This window comes from Miniopterus natalensis, chromosome 2 (assembly GCF_054644295.1).
Source record: "Miniopterus natalensis isolate mMinNat1 chromosome 2, mMinNat1.hap1, whole genome shotgun sequence".
NCBI lineage: Eukaryota > Metazoa > Chordata > Mammalia > Chiroptera > Miniopteridae > Miniopterus > Miniopterus natalensis.
In genome coordinates, this window is record NC_142082.1 from 91,939,888 (window position 1) to 91,957,539 (window position 17,652).

General features: G+C 38.7%; 1 protein-coding gene across 6 annotated transcripts in view; it reads left to right on the forward strand.

The window, feature by feature from the left end:
- The first annotated feature begins 4,549 nt into the window (after window positions 1-4,549).
- The window catches only part of FAM168B (family with sequence similarity 168 member B), a 67,073-nt gene continuing 53,970 nt past the window's right edge, over window positions 4,550-17,652 (forward strand). The window contains exons 1-2 of one of the 6 annotated variants that reach the window (XM_016215779.2): window positions 4,550-4,692; window positions 11,687-11,767. In XM_016215779.2, coding sequence (XP_016071265.1) covers window positions 11,698-11,767 — 70 coding nt within the window. In that variant the 5' untranslated portion in view covers window positions 4,550-4,692; window positions 11,687-11,697. Of the gene's footprint in view, window positions 4,693-4,814; window positions 4,914-11,237; window positions 11,506-11,686; window positions 11,768-17,652 lie in introns of those variants that run through there. The other 5 variants (XM_016215782.2, XM_016215780.2, XM_016215781.2 and 2 more) reach the window with 5 other exon arrangements.

Consider the following 17,652-nt stretch of genomic DNA (forward strand, 5'->3'; position numbering starts at 1 on the left):
TTTATTTTACATGTCAGCAAGAATCTCTGCAGACACTCTCAGAAGTGAAATTGTTGGGTCTAAAGTTTTGTGTATGTTTATCTTGGTACATATCATCAAATTATACTCCTTCCAATTTAGCAATGTTCCTGCTTCCCCACAGCCTCAGCAATAGTGTACTGTCAGTTTTTTAAAAATTTATCTTTATTGCTGAAATTATTACAGAGTTCTTCTTTTTTCCCCATTGACCCCTTCTACCCCACACCCACCCCCAGCCCCAGGCCTTCACCACACTACTGTCGGTGTTCACGTGTTATGAATATATGCACATAAATTCTTTGGTTAATCTCTACCCACCCACCCACACACCCACCCATCCACCCACTCCCGCCTTCCCTCTGAGATTCATCAGTCTGTTCCATGCTTCTATATCACTGAATCTATTTTGTTCACCAGTTTATAATGTTCTTTAGATTCCACATATAAGTGAGATCATGTGATATTTGCCTTTCTCTGACTGGCTTATTTCGCTTAGCATAATATTCTCCAGGTCCATGCATGCTGTCCCAAAGGGTAAGTAAGAGATCCTTCTTTACAGCTACATAGTATTTCATGGTGTAAATGTCCCACAGCTTTTTTATCCACTCATCTACCGACGGGCACTTGGGCTATTTCCAGGTCTTAGCTATTGTAAATTGTGTTATGGACATAGGGATGCATACATTCTTTCTGAATGGTGTGTCATGATTCTTAGGATATATTCCTAGTCAAGAGCTCTGCTGCCAATATTTCTGATGCTTGCAAATCAAATAGGTAAAAAATGCTATCTCAGTGAGTTTAAACTTCCATTTTTCTTTTTATGAATGAGGTTAATTTTTTTCACATGTCTAAGAGCCACTGACTTTCTTTTCTATGAACTCTTTTTTCTCTTGAGTTGTAGGATCTTTTCTTAATGACTTCTGGAAGCTCTTTGAAAAATATTAAAATTAGCTTATTGTGTATATGTGTTGGAACTATTTCTTCCTTTTAATCATTTGTCTTTTGACTATGCTCCTGGTGCATCTTGCCAAATCAAAGTTTTTCATAGTCATGGCTTCTGGATTTTGAGAGGACATTAGAAAGGCTTTATTTATGCCAAGATTAAAAATGAATTTTCACACGTACTTATCAAACAGACTATTTTTATCCCCAGTAATTTGAGATGCTTCCTTTCAGATAACAACTTTCCCAAATTATTTGGGTGTATTTCTAGATTTTCTGTTATATTTCATTGGTCTCTCTACTCATGCATCAACGATACACTGTTTCATTGATCAGGGCTTTTAAATTTGTCTTCCTATCTGCGAGGTCTAGGAGCCCTTCCTTATTACTCTTTATTTTCAAAGTTTTCCTGGCAGATATGCTTGCTTTTGATTTTGTTGTGTTTCTTTTCCCCATATGTAAATTAAAAACACTTTATCTAGTTAAAAATAATTATTGGTGTTTTATAGGAATTGCATTAAATTCATAAATTCATTTAGGGAGCATTGACATTATTCTGAGATTAAATCTACTTATCCTAGACTATGGTGTTTTTTCCCATGTTCTTCTGTGCCATTTGGTAGTTATACTTTTAATCATATTGATCCTGAATGATTCTTATAAAAGTGTATTACTAGGCATTATATTGTTATTTTTATATGTTTATTTTCCCTATAAGTAACCTTGTACAAAAGAAATCTTTTCTTCCATTATATCTTTTAACTAGTTGTTATTTAAATACATGATAGCTTTTTTTTTTCATTTTGATTACTCCTTGTTGATGAATTCTCTTATTCTTTGTGTACTTTAGATGATCCCACCAGCTTTGGACCTGATGCTTAAGTGAGAAATAAACTTCTATTGTGTGAAGACACTGAGATTTTGGGCCTGTTATTGCAGCATTTCCTGGCTATCTTGACAGATGTGATTTTTTTAAAAAAAGATGCCCAATACACTATTAGGGTAAAATTTTGTAGGAGCAGTGGAATGGAAGCAAGAATTCAAACAGAAAAAGGAACAACGAAATTTCATACTGTTACAGAACTTATTCATGTACTTTTAAAATGAACAATAGTGGCAATCAAATCACCATGATCTCTACATTCCAGTAGATGTTTCAAAGAATGACATCCAGTTTTATTTAAAACTCTCTGTATTTACAGTGTTCCAGAAATCACGTCCTTTGCAACTACCTTAACTTGCACTGAAATCTTATAGATGCTAAGTAGAGTCTTTAGGAATGGTATGGGGTGTTCCTCAAGAACAAGTTGTTCTCTGCTCCATCAGGGCAAGCTAGACTGCCTGGGCTCTTTCTGATAAATACAGGTTCACAGGGTTGCCCTTTCTCTTGGCCCTAGCCAGATGACTTATCCCAGCCTGCGCCAGAGGACTTCTCAACCTCCCTTCAAGGAAGACCCATTGGTTCTGAGCTCAGGCAGGGAACTTGTAGTACTTGTAGTACTATTAATGCTACAGAGACAGTGAGAAGAGTTCTGAAAGTCAAAAGGTCACTGCCATCAATCCAGTGTCAACAGGAGTCCCCAATTCAGGGTGCAGTAAAAGGACAGGCTTAATTCAGGTGAACAAGAAAATGCAGCCTCCAGCAGAAATGGAAAGCACACTCCCACGAACAGACAGGAGGCTGGCTGTTTGTACCTGCCCTAATCCTTGATTGGTTCATTGTTATGCAGTCCAAATTTGCCTTCTATTGATCCAAATTGCACTGTCCTGATTGATCCTTATGGAGCCACTGCATTGGGGTAAAGATGCAAATAAGGATATATCTGTGCACCTCCAATTGGACAGGCAAGTCTCAGCCAATTGGTCAAAACAGGATTCCAGGAACTCCTTTATAAGATTGGACTCAGAAGACAGGAATGTAGTGCAGGAGGCTTGGCAGCTTAGTTTCTGACTTTTCCTGACATGCAGGTGCATGGGAGACCTCTGTAAATAATGGCTGCTAGACTCTGGTTATGACTTTGGAGCTCAGTTAACCAGTTTTTTGACATGTATATTTCTTCCTGGGGTCAACATGGGAAAGCTAAAAGCCAGAACTTCCCCTTTAAGAGCAAACACTCTGAAGTCAGAAACGAGTTTGAATCTTGGGTCAGCTTCCTAGTAGTTGTGTGTTGAGCAAGTTTGTCAGCCTGTGTCTGAATTTCTTCATTTGTAAAATGATTTATTATGTGTATTAAGTGACTTAATGAATGCAGAACATTGAAAAGTGTCTGGGAGAGTGAGTGCTGTGTCGACACTGGTAGCCACTGCGTGGTACTTCTGCTTCATGGCTGAAGCATGCTCTTGGCGAGGTAGCATATACCCCTACCCTCACCACCGCTAAATCAGCCCTGGCTACAGGAGTTAGGCCTGGTGCTCAGCTCTCTAGAGCATCACAGCCAGGAGTGGGTCACCCACCAGCATCGCCCCTTGGCATGTTTACATGAAGGTTCTTCCAGGGCAGAGGCTATCTTTAAATACAAAATCAAATACATTTTCTCATACCATTGTAATTAACCTAGTTATTAATAACAGGAAAGGAGCCAAGTTAAGGCCAAATATCATGGGCATATTCTTTGTTCAGCTTTGCCAGGAAGCTGCAGTTTAACACTCCGCTGGTCTATTCCCTGCAGGTCGATGGGGGAAGGGACTGAACAGGTGGAGCATAGCCACAGGCCCAGTAAAGTCTGAGTGTAATAGGGAAGGTGTTTATCTGTCAGTCACACCTGGGAACAGATCATTGGCCAAAGTAGGTGTCTCGGCTGCAAGCACGGGAAGATTTGTGATAGTTAATCCCCTAAACAAAAAAGTCCATTCTTTTGCCGCCCCTGCATCCACCTACATGGCTAACGGCCTGTGGACCCCACACAGTGGACTGCAACTAGGCTGATGCTGTATCAGGCCCAACTTCACCATGGAAACTTTAGACTCTGGTGCTGGCTTTGCTTCTAGCTCTACTGAATCCCCAGCTCCCCGTCTTTCAAAACTGAATTAAAGGAAATGGGACTTTGGAAACTTGGAGATGTAATTCCACTCAAGTAAAAATCACTCATCCCTCCCACGCGAGTCTCAGAAAATTATTTTTCTCTAAATATAAGGACCCCAGCACTCAATAGGAAGAGGGATACCCCACTTCCACTGATGATAATAAAATGTTAATAAACCGGTACAATTACGTTCCAATATGTTCTTTCCATAATGCATCAGTAGGAGCAGCAAAAAAGGCTTGAGGAAAAACATTCCATATGAGCGCTTGAAAAGGGAAACAGAAACCACCCCGCTGGCGCCATGGGCCTCTGGCTAAGCGCCTTTCAAACCATCTGGATGCTGGGAGGGTCGCCACAACACTCCTTCATTTCCGTCTCCCGCAGAGGCACCAGGCGCCGCTTCGAGGCCCAAGGGAACTTGCACGTCACCTCCCCAGCCCGGAAGGTGCAGTGGATTGACGTGCTCCGCACCCCAGCCTGGGCGCGCTCCAAGCGGAAGTCAGAGGTCCGGGCTGCGCAGCTTCAGTGGGGAAGCGGGGTTTTGGAGACGGGGGCCGGGCCTAGGGGGCCCCAGAGACCCGACAGCGAGGCTCAACCCACGCGACGAAGTAGGCCTCCGCGGCGCTCTCTGCTTGCGGAGCCCCAACGTCAAGCCAGTCCCGAGCAGACGTGTACTCGTCCTCCAGGCCTAGAAGGCCACCGCTGCGCGGTGAGTGCGGCGAGCGTCCCACTCGCTAGGCGCTGCTGCCCGCCGGAAGTGCGGTGCTTTATGCAGCCCGCTTGGGGCGGCACCGAGGTCGAGCTCGTCACTCTGGTCCTTCCGCGCCCCGGAAGGAATCCGCTGCGCTTTGTTCCGCTGGGCCAAGCTGGGCGGTGTTGGGTACGGGGTCCTGGGACGCGGAACCTGGTAGGGGAGCGGGGCGCGGGCAGGTGCGTTGTGGGTCGCGGGAGCTGCTGCGTAGGTGGAGACTTTGCACAAGAATGTTCTCTGGGTCTCTTTAAGGTCTGAGTTAGATCAGATTAGGAAATTGGATGAAAAATGGGGAAGCATCGGGTTTTTGTTTCTGTAACTTAGGTTTAGATTCTTATGATTTTAATAATTTCATATATGTAAACTACTCTGTCTACCCACGAAGTAAAAATTTCTCTCTTTGCCTGACAGAAACCTAGTGTTTGCCCTCCAGCTGGATGAAAGGCTTTTAATGTTTTCTTCAGAAAGGGCATTTCGTGGCTCAGTCTGGGTTAACTTTGAAAAGGAGTGGTGGAGTTTTACAACCTGTCTACAAACAGGGTATTTCTCCTTTATAGTGTAAGTGGGCACTCAATGGGTTGTATAAGTTAATGCTTAATTAAAGTCATACATAAAAATATTTTGGAATGTCTTGGCATGCAAGAAAAATTTTTAAATGAAAAGGTTTGTCTAGTTTCCACTCCTTAAATTTTCAAGTCACCTTTGTGTTTGTAATTTAAGGTTACTTTCCCAAATAGTATATGAAAAACTAGATTAAAAGTTTCTGTATTTGGCAATAATAGGGGCGCATTTTTAAACTTTGGTAGGTATAGAAGTAGTGGATTATTTTTGCATTGACAGCCAAGAATTGAACAATTCAAAGCTATTTTTTCTAATGTTGAAGCTACTGTGGTACACATTGTGAAATTTTTTTGTCTCTCTTAAGCTACGCGGGCTCCCAACGAGTGTTTGCATACATTACTTATGTTTAGTCCTGGTGTGGTCTGGTAGAGGTCCCTGAAGGCTTTAAGAGTTGGAGACAGCCTGCTTCCTTGGGTTCTGCTTGGTGTTTTTTGTGTAGTGGTTGCTAGAAATGCTGAGCTGGTAGCGCCCCCCTCTTCCTGCCTCTGCTTTTCAAAATAGTGGATTGGGCTCTGTGTGTAGAGCAAGTGCTTGCTACCCATGAGGAGGGAGGAAGCATTATCTGCTGCAGTTGGTACCCATGCCATCCTATCAGGTCCTCCTGTATTTGTTAGGATTTTCAGTTATTCCACTCCACAACTGCGTTTCAGATCATTTCCATTTTAAGGTTAGAGAGAATTGCAATGCCAAAATTATTTGAATTTTCAAACATTGGGACAATGAGTAAGTAGTGTAATGCTACAGAAGTAGAGGATTAGAATTGGAAAAAAAACTTAAGTACCCTTAAAAATATTATTTTAACTTTTTATAGGTTTTGTAGTTTAAAGGGAAATTTTTGTGTACCAAACTTGTCTTACATAAACATCTTCTTTTCGTGGATCAGTTAACAATTTAAAAAGTGCAGTCAGTATATGTGTTCCACTCTATACCATTGAAGTTTCTCCAATTGTTCTATGCAGAAATACATGAATTTATCCCAATAGATTGCAAACCTTGGTAGTGAAGGTAAAGTTTGTGGGAATTGAGAATTTTCTCCTATTACATGCTCTTGATGATGTCATAACGTCACTGAGAATTTCCAGTGTTGATTGTACAAAGGGGTATCGTATCTTGTATATTAGTGTCTCATAGGTAGAATTTAAGCCCCTTAAGATTAGTTTTGTTGACATGAAATACTAATATATAAGGCCTTTAAAATTTTATAATTACTATTTTGTGGGGGAACTTTATTTAGGTCATATCATGTTTTGAAACTAGAGAAAATAGTACAGTGATGGGTTTTAAATATACTTTTCCTGTGGTTATTATTGGATTTTCAAATTGAAGACTTTTTACTGTCATCTCTTCTAAAGGTAAACCTGAGGTTTTTCTTCTGATGCAGGTATCAAACCACTCATAGGAATTCTGACAGTTGAGTCATTACAAATGGGAAACTTAAAAAAAAGAAAAAGTGATATCCTCTGGATCCAGCCTCAGATTTGGGATTCTTGGTCCATACCAACCAAATCAGACTGGGAAATTGAGGGTTTCTGAGTAGCCAAAGGCACTAGAATTCCAGACAGAGTAGTGATGGTGTGTTTTTTCCTTACATTTTCATTATGCAAATTTCAAAGTATAACAATCCAGTATACAGCCACATACCCAACATCTCAGTGCAACAATTATTAGCATTTTGTTGTAGTTTTTTTAATTACTATAGGCATCATATCATTTTTATTCTTATGTGTGTTAGTATGTATTTCTAGGGGAAAAAAGACCTTTATTAACCGAAATACTATTATCACACCCAACAAAATTCACAATTATTTAATGCCATTTGATACCTAGTGCATATTCAGTTGTGTCCCAAAATCTTTAACATACCATTTTACAGTTTTTTCCAATGTAAATCAGGATACAAACAAAATCCACGTATGGCCTTTATGTCTAAATATGTTTTAATCTAGAACTGTCCTCCCCACTCCTCCACCTTTTTTCAGACCATTGACATACTGAAGAAACTGGGTCATTTGCCTTCTAGAAAGCCCACCTTTTGGGTTTGTCTGATTGCTTCATGGTATTGTTAGGCATATTCCTCCAACTCCTGTCTTTTCCTGTAAACCAGAAGTTATGGAACGGTTCCGTTAGATTCAGATTTTAATGTTTTTGTAGCAGTACACCTTAGATAATGCAGAGTAATGTCATCACATTAAGATGGACATAACATTAACTACTTTGACTTTTAGTGATGTTAAGATTGGTCAGTGGGTTCAGCTTTCATATTCACTAACCAATAAATAGATGTATTTCATCAATTATGAATTAGATTTTAAAATGTCTCATCATATTTATTACTATGAAAAGTCCTATATTTTCTGTTGGATAGTTCTTTTATTCAGGAACATTCAGAAGATATTTATGAGCCACCTCTGTGCCAAACACTGTGCAGGGAGACAGGGCCAAATAAGTTGTTTTCCCTCCCCTTGAAGCACACAATATTGGGAGGGAATCTCTTTTTAAAAAAAAAAATTTTTTTTAATTGAGAGAGAGAAATCGGTTGCCTCCCCAACAAGCCCCCCAAACATGCTCCTAGAACATGCCCCGACCCCACAACCTGGGTATGTGCCCTGACTGGAAATCAAACCACAACCTTTCGATGTATGAGATGACACTCCAACCAACTGAGCCACACTGGCCAGGGAGAGAAACTCATTTGATCAAGTAACTTAAGGTGCTGTTTGACGTGTTCATAGACCTTATTTTTGTATTACCCAATGCAAGCCCTTTTGTTGAATTGGAGAGGGAACTGCAACATTTCTTTCATCAATTCTGTTACCATGTTTTCTTACCTATAATTTTTATTTATTTTTAAACATATCTTTATTAATTTCAGAGAGAGGAAGGAAGAGAGAGAAACATCAATGATTAGAGAGTCATTGATTGGCTGCCTCCTGCACACCCCTGAATGGGGATTGAGCCCACAACCTGGGCATATGCCCTGACTGGAAATCAAACCATGATCTCCTGGATCCTAGGTCAATGCTCAACCGCTGAGCCATGCCCAGCTGGGTCTTACCTATAATTTTTAATTCACTATGACTTTTTAATCACTTTAGGAAATATTTATCATTAGCTTCTGGGAAGTAAAAGTGTTTTCAGGAAAGGTAACCTCTGGGTGGTTTGGAATTAATGGTATTTAGAATTCAAATGCAATTCTATAAATTTTTTAGTGGTGAGTGTAGAGTATATTTTTATTATTGGTTAAACTATAAGTCAGGTCATTTTGGAAGGAGAGCCTTGTGGTGTTCAGTGCTTTGAGTTGTTTGCAATTGTTTGCCATTATGCATAACATTTGTGTACAAGTTTTCGTGTGATTGTATATTTGCACTTCTCTTGAGCAGTTTTCACTTAGGAATGGAATTGCCAGGTCATCTGGTAACTTGTTTTTAACTGCCATGCTATTCATGAGCTTTATTGCCTGCCAGGTGACATCTCCTACTCAGTTCCACATTTAAGATTTTCTACATGATGGTTCTAACTTAACCTTTGTCTCTATATCATCTGCTGATTCCCTACATATAGCCTAAGCGCCGAATGAGACTTGTTGCCCAATATTCCTAAAGTGCATCTTGCATTTTCTCATTTCCATGACTTTTTGAGATCTTACCTGCTGTTTAGAGCTGATTGGAAATACCTCCTCTGTAATCAAGTTTTCCCTGACCATTCCTCCCCCACTCAACCCTCACTTTATTCTTTTATGGCGTTTAACACTCTATGCCTTGTATCACCATTATTTGTGTCTTGTCTTATAGACCTGTGTTGTCCAATACAATAGCCATCACCTACTGGTGACTGTTTAATTAAAACTTAAATTTAAGCTAAGATGTAGTTCCTTAGATGTGCTGGCCGCATTTGAAGTGTTCAGTAGCCATTAGTGGCTACTATATGTGGACAGCAGACACATTTCCATCTTCACAGAAAGTTCTATTGGACAGCACTTTTCTATTTTGTAAACTCAGAACAGGGACTGTGACTTGATTTTTTGTTTTCTCTATGGCCTTTGCCTAGTGCTTTGCTTGTCTTGAATTCAATTAAGGAAATATAATTAGATCCTGGAACAGAATAGAGAAATCATTTTGAGAAATACTCAATTCTTGAGAGATGATAGTTGAACCAGAAAGCTAGATGAAATATGTGAGGGACTCCACAATTCTTATGTTGTAAATCTACCAAGAATGGGTTAAAAGTGCAGGATAATAGGGATTGGCAGTTGCCAATTTGGTTATTCTTAAACTATGGGGTAAAAATTCACAATTGATTCTCCTGCTTACTTGTTATATACCTTCCTATCCTTGTTTTCTCTGTAGTCTGTTTGTAGGCCTGTGCTGTTCAATGTGGTATCCCCTAGCCACATGTGAGTAAATTGAAATTGAAATTTAGTAAAAGTAAAATAATCATATCTTATACTAGCCACATTTTTGGGGTGCCCAATAGTTCCTTTTAGCTAATGGCTATCACGTTGGACAGCACAGATAGAGAATATCTGCCTTGTTGCAGAAAGTCTTCTGGATAGCATGGATCTAGACTTATTTTTTTCTTAGCTCTAGTTGTAGATGTCATGGAAAATTTGGCATCTGCCTTTGGTTTAGAAGTTTAAATAAATTAGACAGTTATTCAGGTAGTGAATGTCCCAGTCACTGATGTCCCCAGTTTATTCCTAATTTGGATTAGAACTTGTTACAAAGGTTAAGGATGTGACTGATTATATTTTTTGTGTGTATGGAACTGCTTGGTTGTGAAAATTCTAAAGGAGTCGCGTGAACTGAAAATTTGAAGTGGTTTGTTTTTGTATTTTGTCTTTGTAATGGAATTTGATATCTAGAGTTTTGAGGTGCATGTTTTTTTAGATAGCCAGCAGGTAGTTGCACCTGTTTTGTGCCAGACATTGTTACTGGTGCTGGAGGTACTGCAGTAAATAGGTCCAAGTCCCCTGTTCCCTACCTGCATGGGGCTACATTCTAGTTGGGGGTGTAGTGGAGAAGGCTGAACAATGCATGTGCATTTTATGTGTTTTTATTTTTTAAATAGACCTTATTTTTTAGAGCAGTTTTAGGATCACAGCAAAATTAAGCAGAAAGTACAGAGAATTCCTGTGTACTACCATTTGCCCACTCCCCCCCTTCCCCTTCCCGCTTCCCATGGTATTTTTATTGTTAAATGTAAGGTTGCCTTAATCCTCACTACCACATAAATCAGTGAGTGGTTAGATGAGAATACTGAAGAGTCTTAATTAAGCTCACACTTTAAAAATACATTGGGTGATAAAATTCAGACTGGCTTGCTGGAGATATTAAAGATAATCATTTTTGGGGGAAGAGTGTAAAATCATGATTGTAGATGTGCAAGTTCTTGAACTTTTTAGGAAAAAATGTTATGAACGATAGAACACTGAATGGGTAATAGAGTTGCTGTACCGTAGCTAATTTGTCTTTTTTAGGAAATATATGTATATTTAACAGAAGGTATTTAAGAAATAAGAAAAGTGCAAAAAGAATACTAAACCCACCCCATCTAAAGACAGTTATTCTTTATTTTTATTTCCTCCCAGACTTTTTTCTGTTTGTGCTGGGGGTGCCATGCCTATACGTCTAGGTACAAATTTAAGATCATGCTGCATAATGCAATATTGTCCCCTTCTGTTTTTCACTTAACATTTTTAAAAGCAGCTGCATGAGCCCTAGCCAGTTTTGCTCAGTGGTTAGAGTGTTGGCCGGAGGACTGCAGGGTCCTTTGGCCAAAGGCACATACCTTGGTTTCAGGCTCCCCTGGATCAGGGTGTGTGCTGGAGGCAACCAATTGATTCACATCGATATCTGTATCTCCCTCTCTTTCTCTCTCTCTCCCCCATCCACCCACTTCTACTCTCCCTGAAAAGCAATGGAAAAATATCCTCCAGTAAGGATTAAAAAAATTTTTTTTAAATATAAGCAACTGTATGATATTTCATGTTGTGGGTAGATCTGTTTTACTTAACTATTCTTTTCTGTTATAAGGACATTTAGGTTATTTACAGATTTGTTTTCACTCTTTTAAGCAGGGACATAGAGAATACTTTTTTTCCTTAGCTTGTGATGAACTGAAGCAGTTGTAAAGAAAGTTTACAGTGTCCTGGTGGGTACCTGTGAGGACTTTGCTGTTGATTTTCTGTTCACTGTGGGTTGGCAGCAGCATGAGATACCTTGTTTATGTAAAGGAGAGGAAGGACTCTTACTACCTGCTTTTTTGAGACTGATGCTGGAGGAAAACCTGAGAACAATAGTGTTTGACTAAATCACTTATTTTTTCTTTTTAGTTCTTAAAGTCATGAATCCTGTTTATAGTCCTGGTTCTTCTGGGGTTCCCTTTGCAAATGCCAAAGGGATTGGTTATCCAGGTAAGCAAGTACAATTTTGTTTTCATTATTGAACTTTGAATTTAAACACTGGTGAATTTCCATGTCACTAAGAATGCTTTCAGTTGAAAACCCAGCACAAAGTGGCTTAGTTAAGGAAGAAAATGCATTGGCTCATGGAACTGAAAAATCAGGATACTGGAAAATCGAGAGCTCTAGTGACTCCTGTGGTTTGGACTAGGATCTAGTTTCTCTGCCTCCTGGGCTCAGCATTACTTCCTCAGTATTAGCTCAGTGTTTGTCACAGGTCATACTTCTCCCCATTGTGGTTGCTCTGTTTTTAGTTTTTACTATCTGTCCCTTGGCTAGCAGCCTTTTTATCTCTGACTTACAGGGAGGCCCCATGGGCATTGTTATTCTCTGTTCAAACCAGTAGTGTGCTTTGTTCTAATTAGTGTCAGCTCCTATCCGTGGACCACATGCCCACCATTATTATTATTATTTTAAAATTTATCTGTATTGAAAGTATTACAGATATCCCCTTTTCTCTGCATTGACCCCTTCGACCCCGCACCCACTCCCCACCTCAGGGCTTCACCACACTATTGTCTGTGTCCCTGGGTTATGCATATATGCATATAAATTCTTTGCTTAATCTCTCCCCACCTACCCACCACCACCTTCCCTCTGAGATTCGGCAGTCTGTTCCATGCTTCTCTTCACTGAATCTGTTTTGTTCATCAGTTTATTATGTTCTTTACATTCCACATATAAGTGAGATCTTATGATATTTGTCTTTCTCTGCCTAGCTTGTTTTGTTTAGCATAATACTCTCCGGACCCATCCATAATGTCCCAAAGGGTAAGAGATCCTTCTTCTTTGCAGTTACATAGTATTCCGTGGTCTAAATGTCCCACAGCTTTTTTATCCACTCATCTACTGATGGGCACTTGGGCTGTTTCCAGATCTTAGCTATTGTAAATTGTGCTGCTATGAACATAGGGATGCGTATATTCTTTCTGATTAGTGTTTCGGGATTCTTAGGATATATTCCTAGTAGTGCGATCATTGGATCAAAAGGCAGTTCGATTTTTAATATTTTGAGGAACCTTCAGACGGTTTTCCATAGTGGCTGTACCAGTCTGCATTCCCACCAGCAGTGTACCAGTATTCTCCTTTCTCTACATCCTTGCCAGCACATGTCGTTTGTTGAGTTGTTGATGTTAGCCTTTCTGACAGGTGTGAAGTGATAGCTCATTATGGTTTTAATTTGCATCTCTCTGATGATTAGTGATGTTGAGCATTTTCTCATATGTCTCTTGGCCATCTGTATGTCCTCTTTGGAGAAGTGTCTATTTGGGTCCTTTGCCCATTTTTTAATTGGATTATTTGTCTTATTCCTGTTGAGTTGTATGAGATCTTTGTATACTTTGGAAATTAGCCCCTTATCAGATACATCCTTGGCAAATATGTTCTCCCATACCATGGGATTCCTTTGTATTTTGAGAATGATTTCTTTTGCTATGCAGAAGCTTTTTAGTTTGATGTAGTCCCATTTGTTTATTTTTTCCTTTGTTTCTCTTGCCCTATGAGATGCATCAGTGAAAGTTCTGCTGCTTGAGATGTCTGTGATATAACTGCCTGTTTTCTTCCAGGATTTTTATGGTTTCTTGACTTACATTTAAGGGTTTTTTTAATCCACTTTGAATTTATTCTAGTATATAGAGTAAGTTGGTGGCCTAGTTTCATTTTTTTGCATGTACCTGTCCAATTTTCCCAGCACCATTTCTTGAAGAGACTGTCTTTACTCCATTGTATGCTTTTGCCTCCTTTGCAAGTATTAATTGACAATAATGGCATAGGTCGATTTCTGAGGTCTCTGTTCTTTTCCATTGATTTATATGTCTGTTGTTGTACCAGTATCAGGCTGTTTTGATTACAGTGGCTTTGCAGTATAGTTTGATATCCAGTAAAGTGATCCTACCAACTCTGTTCTTCTTTCTCAAGATTGCTGTGGCTATTTGGGGTCTTAGTTGGTTCCATATAAATTTTTGGAATATTTGTTCTAGCTCTGTGAAGTATGCTGTTGGTATTTTAATAGGGATTGCATTGAATCTATAGATTCCTTTAGGTAGTATAGACATTTTAATTATGTTAATTCTTCTAATCCATGAACACTATATATTCTTCCACTTGTTTATATGTTCCTCTATCTCTTTTTGCAATGTCCTGTAGTTTTCCAAGTACAGGTCTTTTACCTCCTTGGTTAAGTTTATTCCTAGGTATGTTAATTTTTTTGTTGCAATGGTAAATGAGATTGTTTTTTTAGTTTCTCTTTCTGAGAGTTCATTATTGGTATATAAAAGGCCATCGATTTCTGGGTGTTAATTTTGTATTCTGCTACTTTGCTGAGTTCATTTTTTAAATCTAGTAGTTTTTTAGTGGTCTTTAGGGTTTTCTATATACGATATCATATCATTTGCCAATAATGACAATTTTACTTCCTCCTTTCCAATTTGAATACCTTTCATGTTTTCTTCTTGTCTGATTGCTGTGACAAGGAATTCCAGTACAATGTTGAATAAGAGTGGTGAAAGCGAACAACCCTTGTTCTTGTTTTTAAGGGAAATGGTTTTAGTTTTTGGCATTGAGTATGATGTTGGCTGTAGATTTCCCTCTATTCCCACTTTGCTGAGAGTTTTTATCGAAAATGGGTGGTGGATTTTGTCCAGTGCTTTTTCTGCATCTTTTGATATGATCATATGATTTTTGTTTTTCATATTGTTTATGTGATGTATTGCATTTATTGATTTGCAGATATTATACCAGCCTTGCATCCCTGGAAGAAATCCCACTTGGTCGTGTTGTACGATCTTCTTAATGTATTGCTGGATCTGGTTTGCTAGTTTTCTGTTCAGATTCTTTGCATGTATATTCATCAGGGATACTGGCCTGTAATTTTCTTTCTTTATAGTGTCTTTATCTGGTTTTGGGATTAGGATGATGCTGGCCTCATAAAAAGAGTTTGGGAGTTTTCCCTCCTCTGAATTTTCTGGAATAGTTTGAGGACAATAGGTATTAATTCTTCTTTGACTGTTTGGTAAAACTTGCCTGTAAATCCATTTAGTCCCAGACTTTTGTTTGCTGGGAGTTTTTTGATTACTGCTTCAATTTCATTAATTGTTATTGGCCTATTCAAATTTTCTCATTCTTCCTGATTCAACTTTAGAAGATTGTATGTTTCTAGGAATTTGTCTATTTCACCCATGTTGTCCAGTTTGTTGGCATATAGTTGCTCATAGTGTTTTCTTACAATCCTTTGTATTTCTGTTGGGGCAGTTGTTATTTCACCTCTTTAGTTTCTGATTTTATTTATTTGGGTCCTCTCTCTTTGTTTCTTAGTGAGTCTGGCTGAAGGTACATCAATCTACTTATCTTTTCAAACAACCAGATTTTGGTTTCATTGATCTTTTGTATTTTTTTTTTTAGTCTCTATGTCTTTTTTTTTTTTTAATATATCTTTATTGATTTCAGAGAGAGGAAAGGAGAGGGAGAGAGAGACAGAAACATCAACGATGAGAGAGTCATTGATCAAGCCTACAACCGGGCATGTGCCCTGACTGGGAATCGAACCCTGACCGCCTGAATCCTAGGTCGATACTCAACCGCTGAGCCACACCCGGCCGGGCTCTATGTCTTTAATTTCTGCTCTGATCTTTATTATTTCCTTCCTTCTACTTCCCAGGGCTTTTCTTGCTGTTCTCTTTCTAATTCTTTTAGTTATTGTGTTAGATGGTTTATTAGAGGTTTTTCTTGTTTCTGAAGATATGCCTATAATGCTGTGAAATTTCCTCTCAGGATTGCTTTCATTGTGTCCCATAGATTTTGAGTTGTGTGTTCGTTTTCTTTTGTTTCCAGGAGGTTTTTGATGTCTTCCTTGACCTCCTTGGTAACCCATTCATTGTTTAATAACATACTATTTAGCCTTAATGTGTTTGAATATTTTTGAGTTTTTTATAGTGGTTAATTTCTAGTTTCATGCTATTGTGATCCAATAAGATGCTTGATATTATTTCAGTCTTCTTGTAGAGACGTGTTTTGTGTCCTAACATGTGGTTTATCTTTGAGAATGTTCCATGTGCACTTGAGAAGAATGTATATTCTGCTGCTTTGAGGTCAAATGTTCTGTATACATCAATTAAATTCATTAGCTCTAGAGTGTGTGTCAGTTAAGGTCTCTGTTTCTTTGTTGATTTTTTGTCTAGATGATCTATCCAGTGATGACAGTGCAGTGCTAAAGTCTCCTACTATGATTGTGTTGCTGTTGATCTCACCCTTAAAGTTCACCAAAATTTTTTTTATATATATAAGTGCTCCTCTGTTGGGTACATATATGTTTATAAGGGTTATTTCCTCCCGTTGGATGGATCCCTTTAGTATTATGTAATGACCTCCTCTGTCTCTTATTATGGTCTTTATTTTGAAGTCTATTTTGTCAGAAAAAAGTATTGCTATCCTAGCTATTTTTTCATTTTCATTTTCATGGAATATTTTTTTCCATCCCTTTACTTTCAGTTTTTCTGAATCTTTTGTTCTGAGGTCGGTTTCTTGTAGACCACATATATAGGGGTTGTTTTCTTATCCATTCAGCTTCCCTATGTCTTTTGATTTAAGCATTTAATCCATTTACAATTAAGCTTATTATTGATATGTACTTGTTTAATGCCATTTTCCCCCTTTATGCCTGTATGCCTTACTCTCTATATTTCTTCTTCTTAAAGCAGCCCTTTTAGCATTTCTTCAATGCTTATTTGGTGGTTCTGAACTCCTTTAGCCTTTTTTTTTATGGGACACTCTTTATTTCACCATCAATTTTTTTTAAAAAATATATCTTTATTGATTTCAGAGAGAGGAAGGGAGAGAGAGAGACAGACAGAAACATCAATGATGAGAGAGTCATTGGGGATCGAGCCCACAACCCAGGCATGTTTCCTGACTGGGAATCGAACCTGGATCTTCTGGATCCTAGGTCTATGCTCAACCGCTGAGCCACGCCCGGCTGGGCTCCACTGTCAATTTTGAATGACAGCTTTGCTGGATAGAGCAGTCTTGGTTGCAGGGTCTTGCTTTTCATTACTTTGAGAGCTTCATGCCAATCCCTTCTGGCCTGAAGTCTGTCTGTTGAGAAATCCGCTGACAGCCTTATGGGGGTTCCCTTAGATGTCACTGATAGTCTCTCTCTTGTGACATTAGGATTCTCTCTTTTTCCTTAACATTTGCCATTTTAATTATGATATGTCTTGGTGTGCATCTCTTTCAGTTCATCTTGATTGGGACTCTCTGTGCGTCCTGAACTTATGTAGCTTTTTCTTCTACCAGGCTACAGAAGTTTTCTGCGATTATTTCTTCAAACAAGTTCTCTATCCCTTGCTTACTTTCTTCTTCCACCCCTATGATGTGGATGTTGTTACGTTTCATGTAGTCCCAGAATTCCCTTAAACTATCCTTGTTCTTAATTCATTTTTCTTTTTGTTGCTCTGTTTGGGTATTTTTTTCTACCTTGTCTTCCAAATCACTGATTTTATCCTCTGCCTCGTCCAGCCTACTTTTAATTCCTTGCAGTGTGTTCTTGATGTCAGTTATGGTATTTTTTATTTCCAACTGGTTTTTATTTAGAGTTTCTATCTCCTTCACATTGATGTAGTTGTCATTAAGTTTTTCGTAGTTCCACTAAGTTGTTTGAGCATCCTTATAAGCATTATTTTGAACGCTGTGTCTGAGAAATTGAGTGCTTCTCTTTCATTTAGTTCTTTTTCTGGGGATTTTTCCTTTTCTTTCATTTGGGGGTGGTTTCTTTTTCATCCTATTTTAGTTGTTTCTTTGCTTTTGTTCCTATGTATAAGATAGAACTACTATAACTCCCAGTC